The following is a 23,126-nucleotide window of genomic DNA, read 5'->3' on the forward strand; positions in this document are numbered from 1 at the left end:
ACACTTGGCCAAGGTTACACCACAATTAGGGTACGGTATGCCTTAAAGTCTAATAGCTACTTTGCTTTTCTTTTAGTTTGTTGGTATATTTTTCCATTCTTCTGCTTTCAATTTTTTTTGAAACTAATGCTTCATATGGACAATATGTACCTGCATTGTTTTTAGTCCACTCTGCCAATATTTGCCTTTTATTGTAGTGTTTAGTCCATTACCATCGAATGTAATTAATGGTAACAGGATTTATACGTTAGTTTGCTGATTTCTATTATGTCTTTCTCTATACTTCCATTACAGGCTTTTGTGTTAAACGTTATTTTCTCATATACTACTTTAATTTCCTTGTTTCTTTCATGTTTGTTTTTGTTTTTTTTTTTTGGAATTATTTCCTTGTGGCTGTGCTAGAGATTAACATCCTAATTTAAAATAATCTAGTTCAGATTAATACAAACCTAATTTCAATAGATTACAAAACCTTTGCTGCTCCAATATAGCTCCATTCCCTCCTCGATGTTCTATGCTATTGCCATAAAAATTATACTTATATATTATAGGCCATTCAACAGTTTTATATTTATTACTTCATGTAGTTTTCTTTTAAATCAGAAGTACAAACAAAAGTACTGTTATGGAGTGAATGTTTGCATCCCTGCCAAATCCATTATGTTGTAGCCCTAACCCCTAATGTGATGGTATTGGGAGACTGAGCCTATGGGAGATAATCAGTTTAGATGGGGTCATGAGGGTGTCCTTATAAAAAGTGAAAGTAGCCAGAACACTCTCGTCTGCCACATGAAGAAACATTGAGAAGGGCAGCTGTGTGCAAACCAGGAAGAGGATCCTCACCAGGAACCAAATCTACCCAAACCTTAATCTTGGACTCCCAAACTCCAGAACAATGAAAAATAAATGAGCTGTTCAAGCCACCCCGTCTATGGCATTTCGTTATAATAGTCCAAGCTCACACTAATAAATCTATGTTGTTAACCAGTGCTCCTTATTTTTGTGTGGGTTTATGTTACCACCTAATGTCCTTTATGTCCTTTCATTTCTGCCTAAGACTCCCTGCCACTGACAAATTTGTTTTGTTTTATGTAGAAATGTCTTAGTACCTTCCATTTTTGAGAAATAATGTTGTTGCCTCTAGAATTCTTGGTTCACTGCCTTTTCCTTTCAGCACTTTGAATGCCATTCATTACCGCCTGGCCTGAAAGACTTCTCAAGAGAAGCGAGTTGTTAATCCAACCCAAGATCCCTTGTATCACTTTTGTCTTTCTGCATCCAAAAATGTGTCTTGGAAGCGTCTGTTGGGCTTCTTAGATGTACAGATCGTTTTTCACCAAATTTTGAAATTTTGGGCAATTATTTCTTCAAATACACTTCATGCCCCTTTACTTCTTCTCCTTCTGGGACTCACATTATGCATGTTAACACACTTGATGGTGTCCCATAGGTCTCTGTAGGTTTCCCGCCCCTCCTTCGTTCCTTTTTCTGGTAGGTACTTTCAATTGGCCTATGTTCATTCTATATTTCAAATCTGCTTAGCCTTACTATTGAATTTATTTCATTTACTGTATTTTTCCAATCCAAAATTTCTATTTGGTTCTCTTATAATTTTTACCTATTTTTATTCTCTACTTGATGAAAGACCTTTCACATTTTAGTTTTAAGACATGGTTTTAGTTCTTTGAACATGTTTTTAAAAGCTGATTTAAGTCTTTGTTTAATTAAGCCCAACATCTGGGGCTTAAATATACTTTCCTATTTCTTTGTATGTCTTGTAAATTTGCTGAAAACTAGACATTTAAAATACTATAATGTGGCACATCTGGACAAAAGAATCCCTTCAAATCCTTGGTGTGGGTGGTGTTTGCTGTTTGATTAGTGAACTTCCTGGACTAATTCTGTAAAGTCAGCATTCTTTGCTGTGTGACCTCTATATTCTGCTTTGTTAGCTTAAAAGTCAGCAAATGGTTGGACAGAAAATTCCTTAAATGCCTTGAAACAATAACTCTCCCAGGCTTGATGAAGTGCTCTGTGAATGTGCTGGGACATCCCTTCAACATGCCAACATGAAGTTTACAACTCTGCCTTAGCCTTCACTTCCTGCATACAGAGCCTCAAGTTCTGCCACAGGTTAGATTAGTACCTCCTTTCTTTTTTTCTTGAGATGCATACAGCCCTGCACAAGTAGGTATGTAATGAGGATTTTAAGATGACTCCTTTTCTCATCTGGCATTTCAATTATTTCATGTTCAGTTATCTAAGAATCCTGAGTCTCAGTTTTCTCAAATATACAAAGGAAATACTGTCTTTCTCACAAGGTTCAGAGGATTTAAAATGATGCATAAAGCTATATTACAAAGCTACAATAACAAATAGTATCATACTGGCAAAAGTACAGTCGTTAACAGAGCCCAGAAATAAACCCTCACATATAAGGTCAATTAATTTTTGAGTGAGGCTGCCAAGACAATCCAAGGCAGAAGGGCATCTTTTCAACAAAAGATGCTGGGAAAACTGGATGTCTATATGTTGAATCCTTACCTTTCAACAAATACAATACTCAAAAGGGATCAAAGACCTAAAAGTAAAAACTAAAACTATAAAACCACAGGCAACAACAACAAAATATAGGCAAACGGAAAATCATGACATTGTATTTGGATATGACACCAAAACCACAGGCAACAACAACAAAATATAGGCAAACTGAACTTCACTAAATTTAAAACTTTTGTGCAAAGGACACTATAGAAAGTAAAAAGGCAAGCCACAGAATAAAAAAATAATGTTTGCAAATCACATATCTGATAATGTATTAATATCCAGAATATATAAAGAACTCCTACAACAAAAAAAAACACCACCATTAAAAATGGGTAAAAGATTGAACTAGATATTTCTCCACAGAAGATATACAATGGCCAATACATACATGAAAAGATGCTTGGCATAGCAAACCATTAGGGAAATGCAAATGAAAGCCACAATAAAATAACACTTTACACCCATTACGATAGCTATTCAAAAAAAAAAAAAAAAAAGCAAGCTGTTGGTGAGGATGTAGAAAACCTGGAATACTTTGCTGGTGGGAATGTAAAATTGTATAGCCACCTTGGAAAACAGTTTGGGGTTCTTCGAAAAATTAAACACAGAATTATCATATGACCCAACAATTTCACTCCTTGGTATATACTGAGAAGAATTAAAGTAGGAACTCAAACAGATATGTATACAAAAATGTTCAGAGTAGCATTATTCACAATAGCAAAAAGTGTCCATCAATCTAAGTGTCCATCAACAGATGAATAAACGAAATGTGTATATACATACAATGAAATATTCGGCCATAAAAAGGAATGAAATTCTGATACATGTTACAACATGAATGATACTTGAAAACATCATGCTACGTGAAATGAGATAGACACAAAGAACAAATATTGAATTGATTCCACTTACATACGGTACCTAAAATTAGTCAAATTCAAAGAGAAAATAGAATAGAGGTTACCAGGGGCTGGGGTACAAAGAGGAAATGGGGAATTACTGTTAAATGGGTATAGAGTTTATGGTAATAAAAAAATTCTGGAAATAGTGGTGGTGGTTACACAATATTGTGAATGCATTTAATGCCAATGAATTGTATGCTTAAAAATGGTTAAAATGGTAAATTTAATTGTATTTTACAATAAATTTTAAAATGACGATGTATCCAAAGGCCCTCACCACATTCAGTGACCTTTGTTCCTCAGTTGAGATGGTGGTTACAGAATTCTCGGATAATACTTTATGAAATCTTGGTTGGTGGCGATGAACAAAAGTACCCTCCCACCCAAAACATACACATGCGCGCACACACACACAACACTACATTGATGCTCAAATACTTATATTTTGCAAAGGATTACACGTCCAATGAAATCACTAATGATGTAGAGTTTACATCCTCCCATAGTGACTGATACATACATTCTCTAAGCACAAAGCTTATATTCACAAATAACTTTTTGCTTAAAGACAAAATTTCAATAATCACAATGGGAATTTAGTTATTTAATGCAACTACTAATCTAATGTCACCAATAAACTCTAAACAGTTATATCACAAAACCAGGGTTATATTGAGTGGACATGCATCAATAATCTATACAACTTAATATTACACCAGAAAAGGAATTGAATACAAAATTTCCCTTGGTTTTTGGTGGTTTTCAAATTTCATGGCACAGATTACCAAAAAAAAAACCTGTAAAAACAGATTTTAAGTATTTTTAATAAAATGGTAAAAACCTGAATAAGCCTCTAAATTTTCATATTGGACTGAAGAATTTAAAACGTCAAGCTGGCCCCAATCTGTCAAAAATGACAGATAAATAGTTATAATGAATAGACAGGCTTTAGTTACAATGGTTCGAGAGGACTAGTCCCCCCATGGCAAAAACCCTTTAGGGTTTATTTCTCAATGCAATACTGTAATATAAACTTGGAAACATACCTGAAATCAGGACAGGGATGAAAAATAACACACAAGTCCATCTTATTTCTGACCTGTCATCATAAAGCCTTCTGGGTCCAAATGCCAAACACTATCCCTCAGTATAAAACTAAGAAGAGCAGAATGACTTTTACCTAACTGGCTTGACATTTTTCCTACAGAATTATCTTTTACTACATGCCAAGGCAGGGCTCGAGCTCCACTAACTTGCTTCTTTAGAGTGTAATTAGCAGAGCACCAAATTTTATAAACTGATATATGGCAACACGAAATGCTTAACACACTTTCCAAACAGAAGCAAACTTTTTTTTTCCTGCTATTAGTTCTATGTGCCATATTATTCTTAACTTACGTAGCTAACAAAAAAAGAATTAGGGAAGCTCTGAACATATCTTGTACTTTTCATCAAGGCTAAAGTGCAAAATATCTCCATATCTCTGGTATTTTAATAGGAAAAAAACATCAAACACATAATAGAAGAACTGAAGTGACAGGAGAACTAATGCGAAGAAAGACCTCTTCAAATATACACTTGAAGACTACACAAGACCAATATAATATTTCTTTCTTCAGTGAAATCTGTAAATGAACCAAGTTCTCATAGAACTTGAGATTTTGTTTGATTCTCTTTCCCAGGATCATAAATTCCAAAATTACAGCGGGGGAAAAATGGAAAAAAAAAAAAAAATAACATTGCATGACAATGGACACTAAGTTCATAAAGAACCTTTTGTTAAAATGAGATATTATGGAAGAAAATACCATGAAAATAATAATCCTATGAGAATTTTTTTAAGCACAGTAAATTTGAGCCTTGGTCTTCATGAAGATACTACAGCTTATATAGAAAACTATAAATATACAAGACTCCAGGAAAAAAAGTCAAAATACATATTATTAACATTCTGTAAGGCCTAAACTCTTGAGGGGAGGGAAAAGGATGGCCAACTGAATCTTAAGAATACTGAACTATGAAAAATTCCTGGGTCAAAGGGTGCTCCAAATGGAACCATACTTTGTGAAGACATACAACTTAGATATATTTTTTAAAGGAAAGAAAAGTACTAAACAATTGTAGTCCCTTCCAAAAAGGAAATCTTAAATTAAGGGGAAAGATTCTAATAGTGTAAACGAGTCTGGCTCAGGAAGAAAACTGAACAACATATCCAAGATTCTGTCCATAAAAGTAATGACGATACATCTTTAATAATAAAGAAATAGGCTATAAAAAAGTTCATTCTTAGAATTGGTTTTAGTAAAAGCTCATTTGTGCTCCTTTGTGGGTGCATAATAAAGTTCCATGGGTTTGTTCACTTTCCAGTATTTCTCACTGACCAATTCCAAAGAAAAAGAGCCATTTAATACCTAAAACAAAAAAAGAAAGAATTATGAAAACTGCTCAAAGCACAATAATAGTGAGATGGAACAAACATAAAAGTCCACCTTAAAAAAAAAAAATCTCAGGATAAACTTCTTGCCGCTTACACTATTTGTAAAAGAACACATAAGAGGTATCAAGAAGTTTAACCACTCTGTTCTCTCTCTCAGGGGTTCGCAAGGTCCTGTCCTGCACCATGTTATTAGGCCCCACCCCACCCACCACTGGCCAACCTCAGATGGCCAATGCGTTCCCGGTCTGAACAGCCTATTATTTTAAATACTCACAGTGAACTGCCCGCTGGCGGTTGCTATGTAAATGGTATACTGCTTCTCGCTGGCTGTATCAAGGTTCATCTGGTTGGATTCTCCTTTGCTTCGAAGTTCTTCTAAAGCTAACCTCACAGCCAGGTACTTCGATAAATGATCGACAGTGGCATTACCTGAAGTCTTTATGTATCTGAAAAAATAAATCATTAAAAATTTAATTTCTAGATCAACGATGAAAATGTACTCAAGGTTATAGAAAACATTTCTATAAAATGTAAATATGTCGACTGTTAACAAAAATAGTATCAGAAATTTATTCCTCTATTATCTAGTAATTTCGTATTGAAAGGTACAGAAGAGGGGAAAGTACATGCTCACTATTTTATCTACCAGGCCACCTACCTCACCATCCATAAAATATGACAAAAAAATCAAACAAATATACGAGTACTCAGTAAAAACAGTACTGAGGAAAAGAACATATCCCTCAACCCCAATGACCAAAGTTCTGCTGCCTACACCAAGAATAGTAAGAATATGAGCAAATTTCTTATTGTCTAAGAATTCATCGATTTTCTGATTTTTAAGACTGAACAGAAAAGTGCTAATCTTGGGATCTTCTTTTTAAAGCATGGTACACATCACGCACTCACTGAACAAATATTTGATGCTTATCTGCACTCATGGGCAGGCAGTATGAGAAGGTACAGTGGTGAAGGAGTCATCTTGCAGGAATAAATTTTAGAGCCTATTGGTACACTAGTATCAATGTCAAAAATTTAAATGATTCCTTTTCCTCGTCTACCTAGGAGGCTCATTCCTTTCAGATATACAACTGTGGGTGGGAAGCACATGAAAAAGGAAACCACCTAGACAGCCAGAATAACCAAATGAGCCCTAGCATTCAATGGGATGACAAACATTGCTTTTATTTCTTATGCAAAATTGGCTTTAAACTCCCGTTAAATTTTCTGAATGTGGATAATCTAAAACTAACCCACACACTTACCTTGTCTGTGCACTGTCATCTTTTTCCATAAGTGTGGGATGAGGCCTAAATACTAACTCGATTTCACTAGCACCATCCATTACTGGGTCAATTGCCACTGTTGCATTGTTATTATCAAGCTCAAGCCCGGAATCGTCAGATGTTTTGGTCCGTTTGTTACTAGGTCCTGCTTCCTGATTGCTGTGTGTGGATGCATTACTACAGTGAGAACTGTCACCATTGTCTTCTGCTCCACTACCATTCTCAATCTGTTGTTTCTTGCCTCGCTGTAATCTAGTTAATGGGGAAAAAAAAAAAAGTTGCAGAAAATTTACACTTAGGCCTTTTCAATGAATCAATTTTGAAGCATGTTTACTGAGCTTTAATAGAGTTCTAAAAGAAAATCTTGAGTACTGAATTTGCTCCAAGTTGGATAATGGATTTCCCACATGTCCCTGAAAGGTCCTAGAGAACCCCACTCACACAGAGACAACCATTTAAATAACTTAAACAAATATTTATATTCACTTAATAATTTTCTTTATTGACTATAAGAATTATTGGCAATCCTTATTTACATTTTGATACCTCTTTGAGATTTTAAATCTAAATAAAGGCATGATTCAGATAAGAATATTTAAAAGTTCTGAGGGAAGATATTTATGCCTCTTTAATTAGAAATTCTTACTGAAACAAAATTTAAGAGGAATGGTAAGCAATCCCTCCTTGCTGACCTCACCCGAAGCCTGCTAATGCAATGCAAAATTATGTTAATGAGGCAAATGAGGTGGTATGTAAATAAGGAGCATGGATATGGAAACAGCAATCTAACAAGCTAAACTCTAAATACAAATAGCTGGGCAAGGTGCTTTGCACATATATCTTACTCAATAAAACAACAGTCAAGGCATTATCATCATTTTATAATTGAGAAAATGGAAGAAACAGGTGTAAGGCCCATGGTTAAGCCAGTAAGTGACAGAACTAGAACTAGGATGTGATACACATTCTTTCAACCACACCACTCCTTTTTCTACCTGTATATACAAGAAGGGGTAAATGATGAAAAAGAAACATAGAAGAAGAACATGCACTTCTAAAAACAGTGTAATTATTACATGTTTATTGCCAGAACAAGGAAATAACAGCCCACTGCTTAGGCAAGATGACTAATATGTTAAATAATAAAACTATGATTCAAAAAGATAAGAATACATATAATGCAATATTATTCAGCCTTAAAAAGAAAATCCTGCAAATGCTACAATATAAATGAACTTTGAAGACATGCTAAGTGAAATAAGCCAGTCACAAAAAGACAAATACCGCAGGATTAAACTAAAGTATTCAAAGTAGTCAAATTTATAGAAACAGAAAGCAGAATAGTGATTACCAGGAGCTGAGGGGAGGAGGAAATGTGGAATTATTGTGGATTTATAGGTACAGAGTTTTAGTTTTATAAGATGAAAAGTTCTAGAAATTGGTTGTACAACAATGTGAATGTACTTACACTAGTGAACTTATACTTAAAAATGGTTATGCTAAATTTTATGTTATGTGAGTTTTATCAGAATTAAGAAAGTATAAACAGGCCAAGGTAACAAAACAAACTGTGAGGACTATACTTATATATTGTCTAAAACCTAAAACTAAAGCAAAAGAAAAGTTGTTTCAGCCGACTATAAAGTGATCTGACATGGTTACCTGTCCTAATGTATTTATTTTTATCCCACACTTCTTCCCCAAAACGGTTTGAGGTTGCAGAGCTCGATTAATTTATTTCAGGCAGCTTTCATAGAATAATGTTCAGATAATGGAGATCAATAGCCTATTATATCCTGCATTTATCAAATCATATCTATAATACTACACATTGTTCTAGAGGTAGCATTTCAAGAATTATACCAACAAACTTGGATGTCACATGAAGAACTATAATAAATCAGGACTGTGAATATTTAACCTTTAAAAGTGCATATAATAAGGTGTGTCTATGGGAAATTATTTGAAGAACTAGCAGACAGAAGCAGAATCTAAAATAAATGTAGAATTCAACTTAAGTATTTTGACAAAGACAAACCCAAGACTGTTGCACAAGAGACTGTTATTTCAATACAAAGGAAAAACTTTAAAAAAAAAAAAAAATCATGCATTCAAAAACATTAACTGAGCAGCTACTTTAAGCCAAACATGGTTCCATGTCCTAGTATTATAAGAATCAATAATTCTGGCAGTCTCTACCCTCTTAGGGCTTATATTATACTAGTGCGGCAGATAACACATACATATCAGAGATAAGTGCCGTGGAGAAAATTGAGGCAGGGAAGGCAAGAAAGTTTGGAGTCCTAAGGTGAAAGACAGGAACGTAACAGACACCTGAAGAAAGTGAGAAAGGGTGCCCTGTGGATTATCTTGAAGAGGAGGGTTCCTGAGAGAGAGAACAGTTAAGTACAAAGGCCCTGAAGCCGAAGCTTGGTGAGTTTGAAAGAAAGTAAGGAAGCTGTAATAAAGCTGTCAGCAAGCGAAAGGAGCTCTTACCACATACTCCCATCCACAAGAAATGTTCAAGCAAAACCGAAGAACTAGCTATAGGATTCTGCAATGGGGATTCTCTCTCCCAGTAAAAGGCTAAGTTGAATAACCATTAAAGTCCCTCCAACTCTTAGGATTGTATAAATCTTTTAAAATAAATATTCAATATTTAATGCCTTATTTTACTTTGCTATACAGAATTGTAAATCAGTTTAATATAGTGAGAATGGAGCCCATCTTTTAACCTCTCAGCCAGTGGCTACAGGTTGTACTTTAAAACCACTCTTGGAATCTTACGAATACTGATGCCTGGACCCAGAGACTCTAGGGTATTACCTGACGCCCAAGTCATTCTGATGTTCAGACAAGGTGAGAACGACTAGGTATGGATGGGGCTCTACTGACATCTCCTACTTTGGAAAACGACTCTTCTTGAGAATATATTAAGAGACGTCAGAGAGGAAGAGAGGAAAACAGAATGCAGGTAGAAGGTAGCTAGATTATGGAAGCCTTCATTAAAGCCTTTTAACCTGAATGTGAACAGAAGCTATTAGAGACTTTGAAGCAAAGGAGAACCATGATCTGACTTTCAGTTTAACAGAATCACTCTGGCTATTTGCTGTGCTGAAAACAGACTCCGTGGGGGTAAGCACGGAAGGCAGAAACACCAATCAGGAGGCTTTTTCAGTACTTCAAATGGAAGATGACAGTGGCCTAGACCAATCTGGATATATTATGGAGAAAGATAAAATATATTTATTCACAGATTGGAATACATAATGTGAGAAAAAAGGAGAGATGTTAAGGGTGACTCCAAAGTTTTTTGCTAAAGTTGGTGGAAAGATGGAGCCGCCATCAACTGAAATGATCAAGAATGAAGACAGGGAGAGGGTAAGAACAAAAAAGTTCTGTACTGGACATAGCAAGTTTAAGAAACAGCTAATCACATACAAACGGAACCTGGAAAATATGGCCTCCTGAAAGCCAGCTGAAAAAAACTATTTAAAGGAAAATAAATTTGTCAAATGCTAAGATGGGGTCTGCGAATCAACAATTAGAATTTACAATGTGAATATCACCGGTAACTATGAAGAAGATGATACGTGGGTCGGGGTGAAGGTGAAAGCCTGACCACAGAAGGTTCGAAAGGGAATGGGAGAAGGAGAGAGACAGTGAGCAAAGACAGCTCTTTCAAGAAGTTATGCTATAACGAGGAGAAACAGAATGGCAGGGAAGTGCAGAGAGAAGTGGGTATGAGAGAAGGCTTTTAAAAGTTCTAGTATTTTAAAGAGAACACCTATTATACCTAGAGGCATATATTATACCTGGAGCCATAGACTGCACCTGCATGAAAATATAGCCATGCAGAATTACGATTTGTTTTTGTACTTTGTCTTTTGAAAAACGGAGGCTGTTAAGTAAATGTGACATTAAATAAAATATTCAGAAAAATGGCCACCCTCTAAAACCTTCTTTCCCATATACCTGTTCAGGGCCTGTATTTTCAGCCCCTCCTCAATGCTGTGACTGAGTGCTTGCTGATTGTTGTGCTTGTTGATCCTGGCTAATACTCTCTCTTGATGAGCTTCATACTCATCACGACTTGGATAAATTTTGCTGATGAGTGCATCGAAGTTTGGGTCTGGCCTTAGTGATCTTTTAGAAACTAGCTTTTTCCGACAGGTAGGACATTCTTTATTGCTAAATAAAAAAAGAGAAAAAAATGTAAACAATTCCAGTATCTTCAGGCTAAAGACAAAAATATCTAGTTTCTAGATAGTTATCATCTTTATTCTAATACCTTTACTAAGCCACAGAAATTTAAACTAATTAACCTAAACGTTCTTGAAAATCTGACTAGTGGGTAAGCAAAATTTTGGAAACTGCAGACATTCTATACTACTTTCCAATAGAGAAAAATACTTCAGAATGATAATTTATATATAACCATTTTAGACATAGAAATTTATTCTTTCCTGATATAAATTTCCCCTTTCTGATATCCATGTCATATAAGAAAAACCTACTGACTAATATATATTACTTTATATGTTATCGATTCTCTTATTAAAACAGCACATAAATATTATTTTATATACTTAAGAAGTGGTAAAACCATGGCTTTATTCTTTGTAATTTCCTCAAATACTCATCTTCTAAAGCTTCTAAAATTGTGTAAAATCAACTGTTTCAAAACAAAGATTCTCCAATAATTAAAACCTAGACTTCAGAAAAATTTCCAATTCTCAAATGAATACCTGAGCACTCAAAACCCACAGGGCACGCACTGTCCCGGTGCAATTTAAGTATCTAGCATAACACATTTCAACATACCCACTTCTGAGGGCCGTGATAATGCAGTCTGCACAGAAACGGTGTAAACACTCCTTTGTAGTCATGGTGTTCTTCAACATATCCAAGCATATTGGGCACATTAGTTCACTGTGAAGACTTCGAGGTGAAACCACAATTTCCAAGCCATCCGTTATTGCCTCCTACAAAAGAGTCTCCTTAAAATTAAATGCTACCTATTTTTTTATTATGGGCAAGTACAAATATACAAATACTGAAGATGACAAAAATGAACATCAACATACCCTTCATCCAGCCACTTCCACTGTCAATTCACAGCCAATCTTGTTTTAGCTTTAATTTCCCCCAATTCTCCTGTCTCCCCCAACCTCATTATATAAATGCTCTTATTTTAATGCTAAAGATAACATATTAATATGTTTTAAAGACAACTAATGGTAAATTAGCCTGGTATAATAAAAAAAAAAACAAAAAACATTGCATTCAGACTCAGATGCCTTAGGTTCCAGTGCTAGCTATATTAACTAGTTATGTGAGTCTAAATAATTGTTTTCTTACCCTGCAAAATAAGAAAATTAGGGCTAAATGAACCCTAAGAATGCTCCTGTCTTCAACATTCACACCATTCTGAAATACAGTAGCCCCCGCCTTATCCACACTTTCATTTTCTGAGATTTCAGTCACCCGCCCAACTACAATCAGCCGTAGTCAACTGCAGTCAACTAAGTCTGACAACATTAAATGGAAAGTTCCAAAACTAAATTCGGAAGTTTTAAATAGTGCAGCATTCTAAGTATGTGATGAAATCTCATGCCATCTCCCCCTTCCCACTTGGGACACGAATCATCCCTTTGCCAAGCGTATGGCTGCTGTATACACGGCACACATTAGTCACGCGGTAGCCCTCTCAGTTATCAGATCAAGTGTCTCAGTATCGCAGTGCTTGTGTTCAAGTCACCCTGATTTAACTTCATAATGGACCCAAAGTGCAAGAGTAATGATGCTGACAATTTCGATATGCCAGAGAAGCCATAAAGTGCTTCCGTTAAGTGAAAAGGTGAAAGTTCTCAACTTAATAACTGTTCCTTAGGATTGAAAAAAATACTGTATGCTGAGGTCGCTAAGATCTATAGTAAGAACAAATCTATCCATGAAATTGCCTGATTCCTAAATAAAACTTTATCATAGGTAGATATAAGAAAAACATAGCATATGTAGGGTTTGGTACTATCTATAATTTCAGGCATCCACTGGAGGTCTGAGAACGCAGTCCTGCTGATAAAAGACTATTGTAAAATATACATTTCATACCATCCATTAAATTATTTTAAGATTCCAATATATACTCTATTTTATATACAGTTCAACAGGATTTCATTTTAAAATCACTTTTTGAATCTTAAAAAGTCTGGTCCACAGAAGCAGTTTTATAACAAAGTGGTCGGGCTAACCTACAAACTGATTTAAACTATAGTACATCTGAAGGATAACAAGTATTAGTATTTCTACTTGTCCTGTCTAAAAATGTTTCAGTGAGGAAACGCATCTGGAGTTCCAGTGTAGAATTCCAGGGCACCTCTCCCAGCTGCAAAGAGATCAGTGACTCCTATGTAGGAAGAAGTCCCCCCCCACCACCCCCACCCTTCCCACAAAGTGGCATCGAGAAGAAAATTACCTAGCTCTAAAGCCACCAACACTGACTCCTATGGATTGAGGAAAGAGGTCTAGTAGGTGACTACTGAAAAGGAAGATGCAAGGAGAAATAAGGGCTTCCCATATGTTAATGCTGCTTCCTGTTTCCACTGCCTCTCCATTATTCTTGTTTTCTTATTAGGGTCAAAGACTGATGACTCCACCAGGAAAGAGAGAGAAACTATAGATATTGTTCATAAAGAACTCGAGTAAAATATATTTACATTTATAATAACTATCACTATTATCAAGTGTCCATTATATTTCAAGATAATTATAATATATTTCATTATAAAGCACTTTCTGTATTTTATCTTAAATATGTACATGAACTTTTGATTTAGGAATTATAACCTCCATTTTAGAGATGAGGAAACAGAGTATGATGATGATTCAGCTAGTAAAAGTCTATCCTCCCCTTCCTAATTAGAAAGAACTTGCCTAGCAAAATACCAACCTTGGATAAACTCAACCATCCATGTTCTCCATGCCTAAATCTGTACAGGTGTGTAGCACTGTGGGGGAAAGAGAGGGGGAATCTCACAACCAGACGGGTATCACTAAAAATTTCACCAGCCTCAAATGGGTGTTAAATACTGCTCAGCAACTCGTTTCTCTAACAAACTCACTTTTCCTTTTGGTACACTGTATCTTTTCTTCTAATTGCAGACCTCTTTCTCCTGGAACGTTCCATAGATTACCCTACCTCAAATTTCATTAAAAGAGAGAGCTCTCATTTTCCCTCTATGAAATCTTGATAAATCTTCTTTCTTGCTACAAGGAGGAAGGATGCCTCTTCCTATCAGAAGTACATTCCTTCCTACCATCTCAAGTATATCACTTTTTGGCTTATTCTAGTTTTTCTCAGGCTTCAGCAATCTCTCCCTCTTCACTAAACCAGCCTCGCTTAGTACCTCCATAGGGCTGCTGCAGAGAGATGTACAATGATGCACCTTAGCGCTGGTGGGGAGGGGTGTGTGTGTCAGGTGTCAACACAACTCTATCGCCCATCCTATAAAGAAAACAAAATTTAAAACTTCCCAATTCTATGTTCCCTTCCAGTTTTTGCTTCATTTCTCTGCTCCTCTGCACAGCCAAACTTCTCTGAAGAATTGCCTATGCATTTTCACTTTTTCCCTCTTCAACACAGGAGCACCATCTACTCAAGTGCCACCAAGGACATGCTGCCAAATCTAATGCACGCTTTTGTAATTCTCATCTTATTCATCTGCAACCTCTTTCTTGAAACATTTCATCTTAGATTTTAATTCCCTGTCTCCAGCTCCCATTTTTTCTTATTTTTCTCTGGCTGTTCCTACTCTGTCTCCTCTCCTGGCTCATCAGTTACTTAACTGCTAAATGCTGAAGCGCCTCTGGATGCAGTTCTGCTCCTCTCTCTAGGCTATCTTCTCCATTCACATTGCTTAAAATGTGCTGACAAACCCCAAAATTTTATATTTAGTCCAGACCCCTAGTTAACATCTCTGCCTGCCTATCCATAGGCATCTCAAACTCAAAATAGGTTGTTTTAAGCATGCTTATCTCCTTCAAGCCCGCTTCTTCCCCTAGTCTTTCTCATCTTTACGTTCTCAAAATAGTCTTCCCTAGTTCCCCCCACCATTATTTATTACGGCACTGAGGACTTTCCTTTTACCCAACCTCTCAAATATGTAATTCCATAGATATTTGCTTGTTTAATGTCTATGAACTCTTAAAGGCTGGTTCCATGTTTTATTCACTACATCACCTAGTGCCTGTCTTAGGACCTGGTACAGAGTATACACTCAAAATATTTGTTTAATCAATGAATAAAGTGTCAACCAAATATATACAAGTCAGGAATGCTTGTATATAAATGTTATTACTATTATGTTCTTTCAAGTTTTATTTTCTAAAAATGTATCCCAGTTTACATGTCTCATATTTCCCCTAAGTTATCTTAGCCTACATTACCTGAGGTGTTCGTTGTAATTCGTATAAACTCAGTTCCCATGTTTTGCTTAATGGCTGAGTTCCATTCGTCTGCACAGCCTGAGACATTGCTAGGAATAAAAAGAAGAGAAAAACAATGTTAGTATCTGAAAGGGAAGTAAATCTCAAAACTGATTTTTAGAAATTGTAAAGCCTAAGAATAATAAAAATAGAAATTACACACTGGCTTCTCAAAAACTTAAAAAGAGGAAAAGCTCAAGACTCCCTCTACTTATAAATATGAGCTAGTTGAGAGCAAGAGACTATCGCCGATCTCTAAGTGCCCAAAAAGTTGATATACAGAAAGTACTTATTACCAAATGTATAGAAAACAGTCTTAACCCAAAACAGTACTTTTTTTTTTTTAATTCATGGTCATACAACTTCAAACTAAATCAGGAAAATCTCAGACTCTTCAGCATGGCCATCTAGTCCAACTTTTGCCAAAGACACAGAAATCTACCTTATAGTTCTTTAAACCACTGATTAGGTCACTGAAGACTTCTTAAAAAGCCCTGCCCTCAGGGAAACTGGTTAACCAGAACCTATTCTGCTGAGGTATTATCTGGAACCCATCTGACCTGGCGAAAGGAAATACCCAACTCTAGTTCATTCTAGCCATCCTGCCACGCCTAAAGGGGTGGGGTGAAGTCTGAGAACACCTGTGATGTGTACACAGTACAGAGGGACAGGCTCACTGAAACAGAGACCTAATTATAGGACTATAGAGCCCTTCTCTTCTCCCTGCACCATTCCTAAAGGCCTGTTCACAGCAGGTCCTTTAACCTGGTACATCACGTCCTGCTATCTAGAAAAAATGACAACACATACAAGGTAAAGAACACAATTTGAAAAGACAAAGCAAGCTTCAGAACTAGACATGGCGAGAATGGTGGAATTATCAGACCAGGAATTTAAAACAACCATGATTAATAAGTGAAGGGCTCTAATGGATAAAATAGCTTGCAAGAACAGATGGGCAATGTAAGCAGAAAGGTAGAAATCCTAAGGAAAAAAAAAAAAAGAAAGAAATGCTAGCGATTAACACCACTGTAAAAGACATGAAGAATGCCTTTTGATGGCCTTGTCAGTAGCCTGGATACAGCTAAGGAAAGAAACGCTGAGCCAGAGGATATACCAATAGAATCCTTGAACATCAAAAAGCAAAAAGTACAAAGACTGGGGGTGGGGGTGGTGGGGACAGAATAGTATATCCAAGGGCTGCAAAATAATGACAAAACATGTAATTTATGTATAACGGAAATGCCAAGAGGAGAAGAAAGAGAGAAAGAGACAGAATAATTAAACCATAATGACTGAGAATTTCCCCATATTAATGTCAGATTACCAACCACAGGTCCAGGAAACTCAGAGAACACCGGGCAGAAAAAGTGCCCTCAAAAACTACACCTCAGCATATCATTTTCAAATTACAGAAACTCAAAGATTAAGAAAAAAAATCTGAAAGAAGCCAGAGAGAAAAGGTTATACATGTCTGAGTAGAATAAAACTAATGCAGAGGTATAAAGTACATTCCATGCTTTGGACTTACTTGTATTGTGTTACAATTGCTTCCATGTCTACCCCATAGACTTAAATAACTTAATATGTCCTAATACTTTCTCCTACACTCAGAAATGAGTCTACTTTATTATGAGCCTGCTTTTCAATAAAACTTAAATGAGTAAAGTAAGGTATTTAGAAAGGAAAAAATGAACCTTAAATGGTACATAAAGAAAACCACTGCTTACCAATGCTGCACTTATATGATTTAACTAGGAATCTTCGAAGTGGAATATATATGTGCTCTCCTTAACTACCCAAAAGCTTTCTAGAGGGCTATACACAAGATTTGGTTAATTTTAAGAGAATTTCTATATTATCAATTTTCCTGAAGCATTTTTACCAAAAATAATCTGCCTGAGAACAGGCCTATTTATCCAGGTAGATTCCTCTCCTTGCCCCAACCCTTTTATAAAATTATATACCATCCACTCATTCAAATACTGATTATCTACTGTACCCTGCACACTGTAAAAAGTACTAGGAATAAGAGCAGTAAACAAAACAAGTATGCACACAATAAATTAAAGCTTTCTTAAGTGCTATATAAAAGATTTTTAAAAGGGCACTGGGTTAGATAATCAAGAGAAGAAGGGGAACTATTTATTTAAAGTAGAAGGATCTATTCAAAGGAATAGACATGTTAGAAAGGTAGGTCAGTATTGCTGGTAAGTAGAGGGGAAAACACACAAGATGTTACAGCCCTAAAGAGAGGACACAATGGTGATCTTCTCAAGAATCAAATGGGGTTGAGTAGAAGGTCAAAAGCCACTCCGGAATGGGCAAAAGGAAATCAAAATTGAAATTACAAATTTGTTATTAATGAATAATTTGAAACTACTACCTTATCAAAATCTATAGGATGTATAATGAAATCTCACCAGTATTTATAACTTGTAATTTGTAAACAATAAAACCATGAAGACTGAAAAAAATGAATTGACCATTAGAAATCAGAATATGAACCTAAAGGAAATATGATCATTATAAAAGTACAAATCAAACAGAAACAGAAAAAAATAAAAATAAAAAACAAATGGACTTGTTCACAAAAGCAAAATTTAGTTTTTTGATATACTTAATACTATAGCTCAATTTCTGACAAAACCAAAAGAAAGCTTTAAAAATGCATACATCTAGAAATAGATTTTTAAAATTAGATGAGAATGCTATACTCAACTTTATACCAAGAAATAAATTCAACAATTCCTAATTAATAGTCTTAGCTAGAAACAGACCGAAACATCTTTAAATTGAAAATATACCAGAAGCAAAGGTCTCGGTCGCTCTCTCAGGTAATAAGTACAGAAGCTCCAGATCCATATTTTTTAGGTTCCCCACCTACCAAACATCTGGCTCTCAGTACACTGCTGGGCGAGGGTGGGGTGGGGGAGAGCGGGGGGGAGGAGAACTGATCCAGTCACTGCTGTTAACAATCTATCCTTGTCCTAGGAATTCTGTGTCTATTTTCAAAATAATATGAATATAGCTATTAAAAATTGATCATTCTAACATACAGAATTGGGTTCCTAAAATTACCTTATAATACTTCAAGCTTTAAGAATTACAAATTTTTAAAAAGGAATATAAAAAATACTTTTTCAGGAAAAAAGTGTATTAAATCCCCAACTTAGAAACTAAACTTTTTACTCTATAGAGTCAGTAATATTGTGTTCAGTTTGCATAATGACAGATAATTCCTAGACTTAGTGTGGTGATCACATTGTAAGGTATATAAATGTCAAATCACTATATTGAACACCTGAAACTAATATATTGTATATCCCCTATACTTAAAAAAATTAAAATAAATTTTCCATTCTAAGTTTTTCCATTAAAAACATATCATACTTAAATAATGTGTCTGAAATACTAGGAAATTTTTATTTGTATACTAGGTTCACTGTATATATGGACTGGTCTTTTGAAGACTAGTAGAGGGACCTGAACCCTAATAACCTTGTTTCTACGTAAGTATTCATTTAATAGTACCTAGCAAACGAAATAACGTAGAGGCTCCCCTAGAGTGCCATTTTTATCCCACCCCTAATCTACAATCCTTAAACTGTTTGAGGGGAGTATTAAAATACCATGATCAAGTCTACAGAGGTTAGATGTGGCAAAGAATAGGTTTCGTGCAGAAAAAAATTAAAGATAATATTAATACAGGTTCCATTCACCCTCAGAATCTCTTGCTTGGGCCATATATTTGCTCTTAAGACCATCACGATCATCTCAGAAAGAAAAATAGATCCACGAAACCACAAATTCCTCAAGAATAAGGGCAGAGAACTTCCTATTTTAGGGATGTATTTACATTGTGGTACAACAAATGAGACAACTAGAAAGCACACTAAGTGATTTCTGGAACTGTATCCTAGTGCTGGCAGTTACTGGCCATAAATCCACAAGCAAATTTCTCAATTCCTCAAACCTTATTTTTTAATGAGGAAAATGACAATTATTTTCAGGGTCATTGGCAAAGCTGAATGAGATGTTCATATAAAGTGCCTGGCACATTCAATAAATGTTAGCTATAAAACTGAGAGGACACAATTTCCTTTATACAAGGATTCTTATTTCTTAACACTCAACCCCCCACATGTAAAAGACCAGGAAAAAAATTATTTAGCCACTCTGTAAGTTATTAAAAATCTTATATCAACCCCCTTTCAAAAAGAATAAATTATTTTAGAAAAGAACGTAAGAATATTTATTAAGTGCCTCATGTGATAAAAAAAATCAACTGGCAGGCTCATCCAAGACTACTTGTTTAAGGCCTTTTCTATAACAAATACTGACAATAACAAAAAAAAAAGGCAAATTTCTTTGTCAATTGTCTACTGCTAGTGACCTGTCTATGGCTGAACACTATGTGTAGTTCCTAGAATCTTAAGAGGAAAAAAGAAAAATACTGGATAGAAACACTTCTGTCTCAAATTCCATTAGAAACATGTAGATTCTTTACAAGAAAGGCACTAGATAAAGAAGGGCAACCTGAACCACAGCTTTGCAGAACATTCAGAGACATTCAAAGAGTGTTTCTTGGATTACCACATCCCTCCAACACATATACCATCTCTGAGGGGATTAAGACAATATGCACCAGGTGCACTGCTGTCTGATCATTAAAAATATAAGGACTGAAGTGTAGAGAACACCCGTAGGGCCTTCATCCTTTGGTTAGACTCCCTAATAGACTAACGCCTCAAGTGAGATCCTGGCACATACTAGGGCATAGTAAGTAATTTAATTCTCAGTAAGAACCTCAAGTGTACATTTTCTATAGTATAAGTGAAAGAAGAATTGATATGAAATAGCACAAGTGCAGGCAAAAGGTCTGACATTGTGTCCTATGATTTTAGGAGTCTAAATTGTACTCTTACCAGAGTGCAGCAGCTTTAGGAAAGAAGCCAAGAGGGAGCTTCCAGACTGAATAAAACATTCCCCTGCCACTCCCCCCCCACCCCCACCAAAAGGCAGCAGCAGCATTAAATATAACTTATTTGGAGCGAAAAAACCTCAGAGTTCTGCGCCTAAAGATGTTTATCAGTTGCTCTAATCATAAGAATGGCCTGGCCTATTCAGAGTGTTTGAAACAGAACTATAGTCTAATATGAGTGAGCGATAAATTATACCCTCTCAAAATGGAGACCTTAGGTAAATGGAGCTATTTAGAAATGTCCATTTACACTCTGAAGAATGACTACTGCATTAGTTTTCTAAGACTGCTGCAACAAATTACGAGTTTGGTGATATAAAACAAATTTATTTCTATCAGTTCTTGAGGCCAGAATTCCTAAATCAGTATCGCTGGGCCAAAAGCAAGGTGTTGACAGGACTGCACTTTCTCCAGAGATTTTATGGGAGACTCTATTCCTTGCCTCTTCCAGTTTGGAATAACTGCTAGCATTCCTTGGCTTGTGGTCACATCACTCCAATCTTTGCCTGTGGTCACTCTGCCTCTCATATGAGGACACATGTGATGACATTTAGAGCCCACTCAGATAATCCAGAATAATCTCCTTATGTTGAGATTTTAATGATGTCTGCAAAGACCCCACCCTCCATAAAGTAACATTACAGATTCCAGAGATTTGAATGTGGATATCTTTTGAGGGGCCATTTTTCAGTCTACCACATTTGACTAAGGTAAGAGAACTTATAACCTCACAGCCAACACTTTACGTCTTTATGCTGTATGATTTGTTTCCTTAATTTGATTTTTAAAAATAATTTTATTTTTCTATTATAGTTAACATGATATATTAAAGTGTACAACATAATGATTAAACATTTACATAACTCACAAAGTGATCACCCTGATAAACCTAGTACCCATCTGATACCATACAGTTATTACAGTATTACTAAATTCCTTACACTATACTTTATATCCCCATGACTATTTTGTAACTACCCATTTTTACTTTTTTAATCCCTTCCCCCTTTTCACTCACCTCTTCAATGCCCCCTTTCATCTGGCAACCCTCAAAATGTTCTCTGTATCTGTTTTATTTGTTCATTTATTTTGTTTATATTCCACAAATGAAATTATATGGCATCTGTCTATGTCTGATCTACTTCACTCAGAACAGTACCCTTGAGGTCCATACATGTTGTTGCACATGGCAAGATTTCATTCCTTTAAAATTTTTTTAAATGGCTGAGTAACATCCCATTGTATATATGTACCACCTCTTTACCTATTCATCCACTGATAGACATCCAGGTTGCCTTCATATCTGGGCGACTATAAATAATGCTGCAATAAACATATGGATGCATGTGTCCCTTCAAAGTAGTATTTTCTTCCTACAAACACCCAGAAGTGAAATTTCTGGGTCCTTCTTTGTCTCACGATAAACAGCCTTTGTTTAAAAGCCTATTCTGTCTGGTATAAGTACTGCAACCCCAGATTTTTTGTTTGTTTCCATTTTCATGAAATATCTTTTTCCATCCCTTTACTTTCATCTCTGTATGTCTCTCAATCTGAAGTAAATCTCTTGTATATGTAAAGGTCTTGTTTTCTTATCCATTCAGCCACCATATCTTTTGATTAGAACATTTAATTCTTTCTCACTTGAAGTAATTGTTGATACATGTCTAGTTATTACCATTTTACTTTTCATATCTTTGACCTTTTTTCCTTCTTTTAAAGAAGTCCCTCTAACATTTCTTGTAACACTGATTTGGTGTTCACAAACTCCTTTAGCTTTTTCTTGTCTGGGAAGCTCTTTATCTGTGCTTCAATTCTAAATGACAGCTTTGCTGGGTAACCTTGGTCCTTGCTTTTCATCACTTTGACTATTTCGTGCTTATCCCTGTGGCCTGCAAAGTTGCTGTTGAGAAATCAGCTGATCTTATGGGAGCTCTCTTGTAGGCAACTAATTGAGTTTCTCTTGCTTTTAAGATTCTTTGTCTTTAACCTTTGACATTTTAATTTGATGTGTCTTGCTGTGGGCTTCTTTGGGTTCATCTTGTTGTGGCCTCTGACCTTCCTGGGCTTAAATGTCTACTTCCTTTGCCAGGTTAGGGAAGTTTTCTGTCATTATTAATTTTAAAAAGGTTTTTAAATTTCTGGTACTTTCTCTTCTCCTTCTGGTACCCCTATGATGCAAAGCTGGTATGCCTGATGTTGTCCCACAGGTTCCCTTAAACTACCCTCATTTTTTTGGATTCTTTTTTCTTATTGCTGATCTGACTGGGTGTTTTCTGCTATCTTATCTTCTAAATCGCTGATTCAAGCCTCTGCTTCATCTATCTACAGTTGATTCCCTCTAATGTATTCATTTCGCCTACTGTATTCTTCATTTGACTTTTTTTAATGTTTTCTATCTCTCTATTAAAGTTCTCACTGCGTTCATCTCTTTTCCTCTAAGTTCATTGAGCATCTTTATAATCAGCGTTTTGAACTCTGCA

General features: G+C 35.7%; 1 protein-coding gene across 1 annotated transcript; it reads right to left on the reverse strand.

Moving 5' to 3' along the window:
- Positions 1-3,875: 3,875 nt before the first annotated feature.
- Positions 3,876-15,713, reverse strand: RNF2 (ring finger protein 2). Its single transcript, XM_006907738.2, has 6 exons — positions 15,624-15,713; positions 12,000-12,160; positions 11,151-11,366; positions 7,155-7,427; positions 6,164-6,335; positions 3,876-5,863 (listed from the first exon to the last, which is right to left on the reverse strand). Exons 1-6 carry the CDS (start codon positions 15,708-15,710, stop codon positions 5,762-5,764), a joined length of 1,011 nt encoding a protein of 336 aa, XP_006907800.1. The 5' UTR covers positions 15,711-15,713; the 3' UTR covers positions 3,876-5,761.
- Between the last annotated feature and the right edge of the window lie 7,413 nt (positions 15,714-23,126).

This window comes from Pteropus alecto, unplaced genomic scaffold (genome assembly GCF_000325575.1).
Source record: "Pteropus alecto unplaced genomic scaffold, ASM32557v1 scaffold101, whole genome shotgun sequence".
NCBI lineage: Eukaryota > Metazoa > Chordata > Mammalia > Chiroptera > Pteropodidae > Pteropus > Pteropus alecto.

What these genes read in the sequence shown, in the direction of transcription:
- RNF2 (XM_006907738.2), bottom strand. Translation starts at nt 15,710, where the DNA reads ATGTCTCAGGCTGTGCAGACGAATGGAACTCAGCCATTAAGCAAAACA. An exon ending in AAAATACAGGCCCTGAACAG is followed by an intron (nt 7,428 to 11,150) that starts GTATATGGGAAA and finishes CCCATTAACTAG; the next exon opens with ATTACAGCGAGGCAAGAAAC. An exon ending in CCGCCAGCGGGCAGTTCACT is followed by an intron (nt 5,864 to 6,163) that starts GTGAGTATTTAA and finishes TTTTTGTTTTAG; the next exon opens with GTATTAAATGGCTCTTTTTC.